General features: G+C 50.6%; 1 protein-coding gene across 1 annotated transcript; it reads left to right on the forward strand.

The window, feature by feature from the left end:
- Window positions 1-774: 774 nt before the first annotated feature.
- Window positions 775-11,757, forward strand: ZNF653 (zinc finger protein 653). The gene is made up of 9 exons (XM_073654266.1): window positions 775-1,104; window positions 4,429-4,472; window positions 4,758-4,955; window positions 7,025-7,438; window positions 7,526-7,682; window positions 8,849-8,957; window positions 10,489-10,603; window positions 10,690-10,789; window positions 10,894-11,757. Exons 1-9 carry the CDS (start codon window positions 827-829, stop codon window positions 11,069-11,071), a joined length of 1,593 nt encoding a protein of 530 aa, XP_073510367.1. The 5' UTR covers window positions 775-826; the 3' UTR covers window positions 11,072-11,757.
- The last annotated feature ends 581 nt before the right edge of the window (window positions 11,758-12,338 follow it).

Here is a 12,338-nt window from a genome sequence, read left to right on the forward strand (position 1 = left end):
ACGTTACCCCCTGACTGCATTGTGCCCGCTGTACAGATGGTGGAGGAGGATAATGCTCTGGGCTGTTATCAGGGGTCGGCATTGGGCCCTTAGTTCTTCAGCACAAGACATTGTGGACAATTGAAGCTTCAGCTTTGTGGGAACAGTTTAGGAAAGACTCTTTTCTGTTTCCCATGACTGAGCCCAGTGCACAAGCTCCATACAGACATGGAGGAGGGAGAACATGAGCGGCAGCAGAGCCCGGCTCCTGGCATGTGTACAGGTTACAAACAGGCAGGTTATGGGGCCTTTGGACTGAGGGGCCCCAGGCTTGCTGGTGCCTGTGTGCACACACCCTTATAGCTCCGATTATGGGGATTTCCACTTCTGCACATCATAAAACAATAACACTTTACACCTCTAGGGCCGGCACTGGTCTTGCAATATCAGCGTCGTGTCCTCCCGTGACCACTGCAGCCAATCAGCCGCCTCTGATCGGCTGCAGAGAGGATGTCCGTGCTGGTGGAACAATGAAGGAATATATCTGGTATCTCCACATCCGCCAGAGTCCGATCTATACGGTAACGTGGATGGTGACAGCTGGAGCCTCCTACGGCAACATGGTGAGGAAAAACACAATTTTATGGCTCCTGTAAGAAGGAGGAAAAATGAAAGACAAAGCTGCCAATGTACAATGATGGTGGAGGAGGCAGCATCTCTGCACAGCGGCCTCAGTGTACGTGCACAGCCCAGGCCGCCATTATTCCTGCCCCTCCCCCTCTCACTGTGCGCCGCTGTCAGTGTCTATAAAGTTTGTCGCAGCCCCGCAGTGACGTCAAAGGGTAAGATGGCGGCCCCTGTGGTAGAGACTCCCGGGTCGGAGGAAGAGGAGGATGATGAGTTCGGGAGGAAGATGCGCGGGAGGCCGCGGCTCAATGATAAGGACCGTGTGAGGCGGCGGCTGGAGTCCCGGAAGAAGTATGACTGCCGGCGGGTGTACCTGGGAGAGGCGCACGGGGCCTGGATGCGGAGGAGGGACCGGGGCGGCGGGGACAGCGCCGGGGAGGCCTGGAGCGATGCCCGCCTGGCTGCACACCTGCTGGCCCTGGAGTCCGGATCCCAGGGGTGAGAGCCCGGAGTGTTATGTGCTGTGTGCCGGAGACCGCCGCTCCCAGCATGCTGAGGGGGCGGACCGGGGGAGGGACTGTGTGCGCGGGGGAGGGGCAGTCAGTGGATGGGGGCGGGACTGAGGGGGAGGGGCAGTCAGTGGATGGGGGAGGGACTGTGCGTGGGGGATGGGGGGAGGGACTGTGCTGGAGGAGGGGCAGGCTGTGGATGGGGAGGGACTGAGGGGGAGGGGCAGTCAGTGTAGTGGATGGGGAGGGACTGTGCTGGGGGAGGGGCAGTCAGTGGATGGGGGAGGGACTGTGCGTGGGGGATGGGGGGAAGGACTGAGTGGGAGGGGCAGTCAGTGTAGTGGATGGGGGAGGGACTGTGCTGGGGGAGGGGCAGGCTGTGGATGGGGAGGGACTGTGTGTGAGGGGGAGGGGCAGTCAGTGTAGTGGATGGGGAGGGACTGTGCTGGGGGAGGGGCAGTCAGTGGATGGGGGAGGGACTGTGCGTGGGGGATGGGGGGAAGGACTGAGTGGGAGGGGCAGTCAGTGTAGTGGATGGGGGAGGGACTGTGCTGGGGGAGGGGCAGGCTGTGGATGGGGAGGGACTGTGTGCGAGGGGCAGTCAGTGTAGTGGATGGGGGAGGGACTGTGCTGGGGGAGGGGCAGGCTGTGGATGGGGAGGGACTGTGTGTGAGGGGCAGTCAGTGTAGTGGATGGGGGAGGGACTGTGCTGCGGGAGGGGCAGGCTGTGGATGGGGAGGGACTGTGTGTGAGGGGGAGGGGCAGTCAGTGTAGTGGATGGGGGAGGGGCAGGCTGTGGATGGGGAGGGACTGTGTGCGAGGGGGAGGGGCAGTCAGTGTAGTGGATGGGGGAGGGACTGTGCTGGGGGAGGGGCAGGCTGTGGATGGGGAGGGACTGTGTGCGAGGGTGAGGGGCAGTCAGTGTAGTGGATGGGGGAGGGACTGTGCTGGGGGAGGGGCAGGCTGTGGATGGGGAGGGACTGTGTGAGTGGGAGGGGCAGTCAGTGTAGTGGATGGGGGAGGGACTGTGCTGGGGGAGGGGCAGGCTGTGGATGGGGAGGGACTGTGTGCGAGGGGGAGGGGCAGTCAGTGTAGTGGATGGGGGAGGGACTGTGCTGGGGGAGGGGCAGGCTGTGGATGGGGAGGGACTGTGTGCGAGGGGGAGGGGCAGTCAGTGTAGTGGATGGGGGAGGGGCAGGCTGTGGATGGGGAGGGACTGTGTGCAAGGGGGAGGGGCAGTCAGTGTAGTGGATGGGGGAGGGACTGTGCTGGGGGAGGGGCAGGCTGTGGATGGGGAGGGACTGTGTGCGAGGGGGAGGGGCAGTCAGTGTAGTGGATGGGGGAGGGACTGTGCTGGGGGAGGGGCAGGCTGTGGATGGGGGAGGGACTGTGCTGGGGGAGGGGCAGGCTGTGTCATGGATGGGGAGGGACTGTGTGCGAGGGGGAGGGGCAGTCAGTGTAGTGGATGGGCGAGTTACTGTGTGCGCGGGGGAGGGGCAGTCGGTGTCATGGATGGGGAGGGGCAGGCTGTGTAAGGGGATGGGGGGACTGGGGATGATGGTGGGCTGTGTAGGGAGACGGGGGAGGGGGCGGACTGTGTATGGGGGGAGTGTATGTGGAGGGAGAAGTGCAGGTTGTGTATGGGGGGGGACTGTACAGGGCAGGGGGCGGGCTTTGCATGGGTGGGATGGACTGTACGGGGGAGGTGCAGGTTGTGTACAGGGGGGCGGGCTTTGAACGGGGGAGGGGACGGGTTGTGTACACTGTGAGGGGGGGGGCTGCCTGTGTACGAGGAACACGGACTGTGCGTAGAGAGAGAGGGCTGTGTGCACAGTCGAGGGGGACAGAGGACGGACTGTGGGGGTGGGGATTCTCCTCCTGTGGACTGGTGTTATTCTTTTTCAGAATGCAGGATGTTTTGTTTTGTTTTTATGGTGGGGGGGGGGGGCCTTAAATGGGTTTTCCACTACTTTGTCAACCCCCTCTCAATTGATATGTTCCCCCTTATAAAATAACACCTTCTAGTCTCCTCGGCTTTTCTCTCACTTCCTTCTGGTGAAATTGTCACCCTGAAGAATTGAGATCTGCTGCTCTCTGGTCTCCGAATGTTAGTGACGTTCTACGGAAGTGCGAGTGAAATGGTGGAAATATGATTGGGAAGGGGTTGTCCGAGTAGTGAATAATCCTATGAAGAGGTGCCGACTTATAAGTGCCTGGTCTTCAAGGGTTATTGAACCCATGGGATGTCTTGTTCCTTAGTGGAGGGGCAACGTGGCTGTGGGATGGCCGATTCCTTAGGGGCGGGGTTCACAGGATGTCCGGTTTCTTAAGGCTGGGGGGTTCACAGGATGGCCGGTTCCTTAGGGGCGGGTCACAGGATGGCCAATTCCTTAGGCCTTAGGGGCGTGGGGGGGGTGTCACAGGATGGCCGGTTCCTTAGGGGCAACGTGGCCGTGGGATGGCCGATTCCTTAGGGGCGGGGTTCACAGGATGTCCGGTTTCTTAAGGCTGGGGAGTTCACAGGATGGCTGGTTCCTTAGGGGCGGGTCACAGGATGGCCAATTCCTTAGGCGCGTGGGGTGGGGTTACACGGAGTGGCCGGTTTCTTAGGGGCGGGTTACACGGGGTGGCCGGTTTCTTAGGGGCGGGTTACACGGAGGGTGGCCGGTTCCTTGGGGGAAGGGTTCGTCTTGATGGACGGTTCCTTAGGGGAGGGTTAGTCTGGATGGCCGGCAGTTTCTTAGGGGAGGGTTACATGGGGGTGGCCGGCAGATCCTTAGGGGAGGGTTACACGGGGGTGGCCGGCAGTTCCTTAGGGGAGGGTTACACGGGGTGGCCGGTTCCTTAGGGGTACAGACCACATCGTAAAATCAGTGTTGTTTTTTTAAAGGGGCAGTATGAAAGCTAGAGTATGCTGGCTCTTGGGTGGAGAGGGGTGCTGATCTTGTGGGAATTGTTAATTAGTTTTCATGTTTCTTTGACAAGACCACATTAAGTGTTAGGTATTTTGTGGTGTTGGACCTGCGGGGGTCCTGGATCCTAGGGGGGGGCACTGGGCCTGTTTATGCAACATCTCATCACTGGGGACCACTTAGAGTACGTGTCTATTATCTGTAGTCCCGCCGTGTGGTGGATGGCAGACCCCTGGAGCATTGTAAAATGGGGTTCAACTGGTTTACCCCGGATCCCACCATTATTTTGTCTCTCCCCCACACTCCCACCCTCATGTGGCTTCTGTGCCCCTGATTGTCGGGGAGGACATGTCATTATGTGTAGCGGTCACACCTCTGACGTCACTTTCTCTTTGTTACAGGAAGCCGGACGGTGATCTCCAGGTGAACCCATCGCACCGGACCAGTACGTACCTATTACTTTCTCCTGTATCTGGAGAACTACAACTCCCAGCATCGTAGAGGACATGAGTGTAGGGTAGTCACCGACCCTCCTAATGTAATATTACATGAGGGGGCAGAGCCCTGTATTTCGGTCCCTGCCTCACCCTGGTCTGCGGAGCTCAACGTTGTGTGGTCTTTCTCCAGTGCTGCGGGCAACGCTCATAAGAGGGTGGGCACAGCTCTGTCAGCTCAGCGGGGGCACAGACCCCCCAGCACAGACGCCTCACGTTCTCTCGTGTCTTTGCAGGGCAGAAGCGCTGTGTGAACAACCTGCTCAGCTTAGTGACCTGGTATCATGACCACGAGAGCCACTGCCCCCATGAGCCTGCCCTGTCCGAGCTCGACACCAGTCAGCTCCTCTATACCACAGCAGTGTGGCAGTGCCAGGCCGGGCACCACTTCTCTCAAGACCTTCGGTGCCCCTTGAAGACACTTAATCATAAAGGCAAGACATTTGTATTGTATATTACAGTATACAGAGTGATGGCAACAGGCAAGGTGACATTTTTAAAGGAATGTTCCCAAATTTGAAAGATACAGTCATGGCTAAAAGTGTTTTCACCCTTGAAATTGTTCCAGAAAATGAAGTATTTCTCCCAGAGCATTATTGCAATTCCACATGTTTTGTTATATACATGTTTATTTCCTTTGTAACTTTTCCTTTGGAACAACATAAAGAACAGAGGAAAAAAGGCAAATTGGACATAATTTTACACACAACCCCCAAAAATGGACCGGACAAAATTGTTGTCCCCCTCAACTTAATATTTGATTGCATGCCCTTTAGAATAAATATCTGCAATCAATCGCTTCCTATAATCATCAGCTTCTTACTCCTCAGCTGGAATCTTGGACTCTTCCTTTGTAAACTGCTCCAGGTCTCTCATATGTGAAGGCGTCTTCTCCCAACAGCAATTGTAAGATCTCTCCACAGGTGATCAATGGGATTTGGATCTGGACTCATTGCTGCCACTTCAGAAATCTCCCGGGCTTTGTTTCCACCCATTTCTGGGGGCTTCTTGAAGTATGTTTGAGGTCATTGTCCTCTTGGAAGACCCATGACCTAGGACGCAAACCCAGCTTTCTGTCACTGGACACTACACTGTGACCCAAAATCCTTTGGTAATCTTCAGATTTCATGATGTCTTGCACACAGTCAAGGCACCCAGTGCCAGAGGCAGCAAAACAATCTCAAAACGTCTTTGAACCTCCACCATATTTGACTGTAGGGTACTGTGTTCTTTTCTTTGTAGGCCTCATTTTGTTTCAGGAAACAGTAGAATGATGTGCTTTACAAAAAAGCTCCATCTTGGTCTCATTGTCCACAAGATGCATTACAAGAAGGATTTTGGCTTATTCACGTACATTTTGGCAAACTGCAGTCTAGCTTTTTATATCTCTGTGTCAGTGGGGTCCTCCTGGGTCTTCTGCCATAGTGTTTCATTTCATTCAAATGTGGATGGATAGTTCACACTGACACTGATGCACCCTGAGCCTGCAGGACAGTTTGAATTTCTTTGGAACTTGATTGGGGCTGCTTATCCTCCATCTGGACTATCCTGCGTTGCAACTTTTCATCAATTTTTCTCTGCAGTCCAGGGAGATTAGCTACAGTGCCCTGGGTTGTGAACGTCTTGATTATGTTGCGCACAGTGGACAAAGGAACATCAAGAGCTCTGGAAATGGACTTGTAACCTTGAGATTGTTGATACTGTTCAACAATTTTGGTACTCAAGTCCTCAGACAGTTCTCTTCTCCTCTTTCTGTTCTCCATGCTTAGTGTGGCACACACACACAATGCAAAGATTGAGTCAACTTCTCCCCTTTTTATCTGGTTTGAGGTATGATTTTCATATTGCCCACACCTGTTACTTGCCACAGGTGAGTTTGAATGAGCATCACATGCTTGAAACAAAGTTGTTACCTACAATTTTGGAAAGGTGCCAACAATTTTGTCCGGCCCATTTTTGGGGTTTTGTGTTAAATTATGTCCAATTTGCCTTTTTTTTATCTCTTTTTATGTTGTTCCAATACACACAAATGAAATAGACATGTGTATAACAAAACACGTGCAATTGCAAGAATTGTCTGCGAGAAATACTTCATTTTTTGGAACAATTTCAAGGATGCCAACACTTTTGGCCATGACTGTCTCCTATCTGTACTATTAGGGGATAACTTGGTGACTACTTGAAACCTCAGCAACCCTGAGAACAAGGCTCTGGTTCTGCAGACAAAGAACGGAGAGGAGGTTGTGCGCACCTCCGCTTCATTTATTACCCGGAGCCCCCCTCTCAGGATCAGTGCGGTTCGAGCCTTCAGGCCACCAGCGATAAGTAATTTCTCCCCTGTCCCTTTACTTTTAATTTTGGAAATACCCCTTTTAAGGGTTATACTATAATCACCTCTCTATTTACCGACTTCCAGGTGATGCAGAGCTGCAGTGCAAAGAATGGAGGAGCGGCATGTTTAACCCATTAGTAACTTCTCAATTTCTGACCCCTTCTTTCGCAGTGAGCGATGATGACCTCAGCTCCGATGATTCCTCCTCTAGACCGGCACCCGTCATCCAAGTTTCAGAGCCAGATCAGCCGATCCACACCTTGTATTCTGAGAGCATGACCGACGGAGAGGAGCAGTGCACCGAGGAGACAGAGACCGTGATGTGCGTCCCAATGGGGACGGAAGCCGATAGCGTCTATGAAGAGGTGACCCAGGAAGCCCTGGGGCAGGTGGTAGCCGGCGCCTCCCAGGTCATTATCATCACCGGGCCAGGATACCACGAGGCTTTGGCAGCAGAGGGTATCCGGCTAGATGTCAGCGACGCCGGCAGTGGGGATGACAGCGCATGCACCACACTGGAAGCCGTGTCTGCCTTCACCCAGGGAGCGGAGCAGGAGGAAGACGGCAGCGAAGGGGCAATGATGGGTAAGTGGGTACGAGAGCGGGACGAGCAATAAGCCCCTGCAGAGGAGGGTGGGCTCATTGTCGTCTTCCCCCTGTGCTTCCGTCTAGATGAGAACGCGCTCTACACTCTGGAAGCGGAAACCGAGGGAGTAATAATAGGCTCCCCGTTACCCGAGTCTGGTTCTATGGAAGAGCCCATCGAACGCGTTATCCTGGAGACAGGGGAGTACGAAGTGGAGCAAGTCGTCATCAAGCGACCCCCGAGGTGAGTGCGCAGTCGTAATGAGAACTTCTGCTGCCAAGTAAGTTTTCTTACAGGTCCCCGTTTTGCACATATCACCCCACATGATGACTCCCCTCCAGTTTCTATTGGATCCGTCCTGCTGTAGTCCCAGTGCTCCTGGTCGATCATGTGCCTCGGGTGGAGCAGAGCGCCTCCTCCAGTTATTAAATACCACTGTCAATCTCTGACAGCGACATTTAACGTTCGCCAGCAGGGGGCACATCAGTCTACACTCCCATTGGCGTGCCTGTGACGTGATCGCGGGTCACTCATGGGTTGCCATAACAGCTGGGGATCTGCTGAAGATCTCTGTGCCTGCCATTATGATCCTCCTGTGAAAGCCAGTGTTTAGCCGGCGTTCATAAGAGATCATGATTTTCTCTGTAGAAAGCAGCGCTGATGATCTGCTACATAGAGAATAATCAATCGGACAATCGCAGCTTCAAGTCCCCTAAGACGACTAACAAATATGGGAAAAAGTTTTTAAAAATATGAAAAAAATAAACACAAGTTCAAATCATCGGCCCATTAAAAGTAAAACAAAAAAATACACGATTGGTATCGCTGCGTTCAGAAACTCCCGATCTATGAAAATATAAAATGAATTAATCCAGTCGGTGTAACGAGAAAAAAAATAGAGCCAAAATGATGGGGTTTTTCTTGGCCGTCGCAACATTGCTATAAGAGCCGATGAAACTATCAAATGTACCCCAAAATGGTATCAGTAAAAAACATCAGCTCAGGGCGTGAAAAATAAGCCCTGACACAGCCCCAGAACCGAAAAAAACGTTACGTGCCTTGGAAAATGGTGACCCCAGGGGGGCAAAGATGGCAGCCATAGTGGCCCTTGTCAGGCCTCACATGGCTCTGGCAATGAAGGGAACTCCTGCCACTCATATGGCGCTATTGATGGTGGAATTTAAGGAGTTAAACTGCGGGGATCCATTTCCCCTGGGATCCGTGTCCTCTGGGATCCCCCACAGTTTCAGCAGGAATCTGCTCATGTATCAGCCGGGCTCTTGCAGCCGATCGTGTGGCTACAGAGGCAATCTGCGTTCTGGATATATCCGTCTCCTCGGCCAGCATTATTAATCAGATTTTTCTAAAAGGGGCAGATCCTCGATAATTTTTGTTTTGTGTTCTTACAGGAAGAGGAATCGTCGCGCTCCGGTGACAGATGCCGATGGCGTGCCGGAGATGTTCCACTGTCCGTACGAGGGCTGCGCTCAGGTCTACACCGCCCTCAACAGCTTCCAGGTATCGTCCTCTCCTACTGGGTTGGAGCTGGTCTCCCTCTGGTCTTTTCCAGCCGGACCCTTTCCTCTATAGTGTGGAGATCTCTGGCCGTTTATAGTCCTTTTGATCAGGACAGTTTGTATTTTTGCATCATTTAATGTAGACTGTTCAGAAATAAGTAAGTGAACCCCACCACTAAAACCAACCAGTATCGAGCAGACATGTTGGAGCAGTGCGCACGTTTACAGCGATGGCAGACACGCTTCTTCAAGCTCATCTCATCGGAAAACATGAGATCAAGCATGATTAAAGGGATATTCCCTTGTTACAAAGTGATTGTGTACTCCAAGGGTTGGTGGGGGGGGGTCACTCTTGGATCCTGAGAAGTCCTGGTCTAACTCTGCGGCCTGTATGTTTCAGCGCAGGGTCAGCCGGTGCTTTACTTCACGGTCGCGAACCTCACCGATCAGACTTTGACTTTTTCAGGTCTGTGTTCTTTGGCTGCTAGACGGGTCCCCTACGAGCTGCCTACTATCGGCTGGAATCCCAGGCGCCTTTCCTGGTTTGTTGATATGATGTCATTGTTGTGACATGATGTCACACCGGGCCTACCAATCAGAAACGTTTCTGGAGATCCCAGACCATAGGAGGCAGTCCGCAAGGGTCTGATATGGCAGGATCAGTTGATCCTGTAATACTTCAGTGCCCTTACAGCTGCTTATGTAGTAATAATATAGATATTTTTGCTAGATTTGATATATTATATTATAGTTTTAAAAATCAAAATTGAAAAAATCTACATAGCTTTTTTTTTTTAAAAAAAAGCTATCAAACCATAAAAATAAATACAAACTTTTTTTTTTTTTTTTTGTACTGTCTGGTCTGTTTCAGCATTTTTTTTTTTTATTTTTTTTTTTTATTGGGTCAAAAATCCAATGCAGAAGGAAAAAAACATATGCTGTTCTAGGAGACAAACCAGCTGATAAAGTAATGACCAGGTTTCAACATTTTTTGTCGAAACATAAAAATATAACTGAACCTTAAAGGGGTATTCCCATCTCCAAGATCCTATCCCAATATGTAGTGGGTGTAATAATAATAATATTAGCAAATACCTCCAATTTGAAATGTAGTATAGTTCTTCTGATTCGCTCTGTCGCTTACCTCCTGTGCATGCATTGCAGTAGCTTAGTGGTCGTAACCATTGATACCTAAGCTACTGCAATGCTCTGCACATGGGGTAAGTGACATAGCGAAATCAGTAGAACTATACTACATTTCTTATCAGAGGTATTTGCTTATTTTATTATTACACCTGCTACATATTGAGATGGGATCTTGGAGATGGGAATACCCCTTTTAACCTTTTATTTTTTTTTCTTTTAATGTATAAAATTCTGACTGTCTTGCAAAAGACAGCAAACCCTTATACAATTACAAGCACACTGAAAAATTGTCAGAAATCAAAGAGGGAAAATATATATTCTGGTGCTCGAGGGATTGAGCTTCTCTGGTATTTTGGCTGATGCCGCTTTTTCTCTTTTCTCTGTAGAACCATGTGAATCTGATTCACAGAAAAGGAAGAACCAAAGTGTGTCCTGAAGAAGGCTGCGGGAAGAAGTTCTACCTGACGAATCACCTGCGCCGTCATATGATCATACACACGGGTGCGTGCCGACGCCGGGCACAGCGCTGCCGCCGGTGCGGGTCTCGTCCTCTTGTCTCACGTCCATCTTTCCCTCTCTATCCACAGGCGTCCGTGAATTCATCTGCGAGACTTGCGGCAAATCGTTCAAAAGGAAAAGTCACTTGGAAGTCCACAGGAGAACTCACACCGGCGAGACCCCCCTACAGTAAGAAACCTCTCTACGTTTCCACTTAAAGACAGCGGAGATCTTGAAGCTTTTTGTTCCTTTTCCTGCCGAGCTTTTTGATGCTTCGTATCTGTTCCCAACAGGTGCGAGGTTTGCGGCTTCCAGTGTCGGCAGCGGGCGTCTCTGAACTGGCACATGAGGAAGCATAATTCGATGATCCAGTACAGCTTCTCCTGCGAACACTGCGGGAAACTTTTTGAGAAACGAGAAAGCGTCAAATTCCACAAGCTGAAGAGTCACCCGGAGGGGAGAGCTACGTGAGGAGCAGTGGGGTGGAGCGTCCAGGTCACACCGCAATTTTATAAGTTTTAGTAGGTAGTTTGATGTCCCAGGGTTTTAGGGTTATACCAGCCGCCAAGCATGGCCTCCCCCACCCTCCGAGATCGAGGACTCCCCCCACCCACTGAGAGCCAGGACTCCCAATTCTTTCCATTCTTTGTAAATAAACTCTTGTCCATGCGATAGTGACCTATAGGGCAAAAATGTACAGGTGCAGCTTCATAGCGTTAGTAGTGCCCCCTTTCAGATCTTTTATTCCTGTAATGACTACAGATTGGCTCAGCCATTCAACCTCTTTTTACCCCTTACCGACATATGACGTACTGGTATGTCATATTCCGGCTCCCTTACTGAGCCCACGTGTTTCACGGAAGATGATGGCTGATTTGATCAGCCATCATGTGCCTTTAACAGCTGCGGGTGGGGCACCCATTGGTGATCGCAGGGCGCTGATGGGATACCATGATAGCCCGTGGTCTGCTGAAGACTTCTGTGCTTGTCATAACGATTCTCCTTTGGAGGCCAACCTATAGCCGGCGTTCATAGGAGAGCGTGATTTTCACTATACATAGCAACGCTGATGTACTTCTACAGTTAAACCAGAAGTTTACATACACAATATAAAAAGACACATCTGCATGTTTTTCTCAATATCTGACATGAAATCAGAATAAACCTTTCCCGTTTTAGGTCAATTAGGATTACCATCATTTTTAATATTTGCCAAATACCAGAATAATGAGAGAGAGAGAATGTTTTAAGGCATTTTTAGTACTCTCATTCTGGTATTTGGCAAATATTAAAAATGATGGTAATCCTAACTGACCTAAAACGGGAAAGGTTTATTCTGATTTCATGTCAGATATTGAGAAAAACATACATATGTGTTTTATTATATAGTGTATGTAAACTTCTGGTTTCAACTGTATGTAGAGCACAAGCGATCAGACGATCGCAGCTTCAAGTCCCCTAAAGGGACTATTAAATACAGTAAAAAGTGACAAAAAAAATGTTTAAAAAAAGTTAAACCATTAAAAATAAATTAAAAATCCAAATAAGTGTATCGCTGCGTTCGTAAAATTCCAATCTAGCAAAATATAAATCGTGACAGAGCTAATTTTGACCTTAATGATCACATTTTTGAAATCTGACCACTGTCATTTTGAGGCAATAACTCAGGAACGCTTCAACCGATCCCCCTGATTCTGAGGTTGTTCTTTCCTAACATACTTTACTTCATGATAGTGGT

Source organism: Phyllobates terribilis, unplaced genomic scaffold (genome assembly GCF_046119375.1).
Source record: "Phyllobates terribilis strain yellow unplaced genomic scaffold, ASM4611937v1 Scaffold_11__3_contigs__length_659146591, whole genome shotgun sequence".
Lineage (NCBI taxonomy): Eukaryota > Metazoa > Chordata > Amphibia > Anura > Dendrobatidae > Phyllobates > Phyllobates terribilis.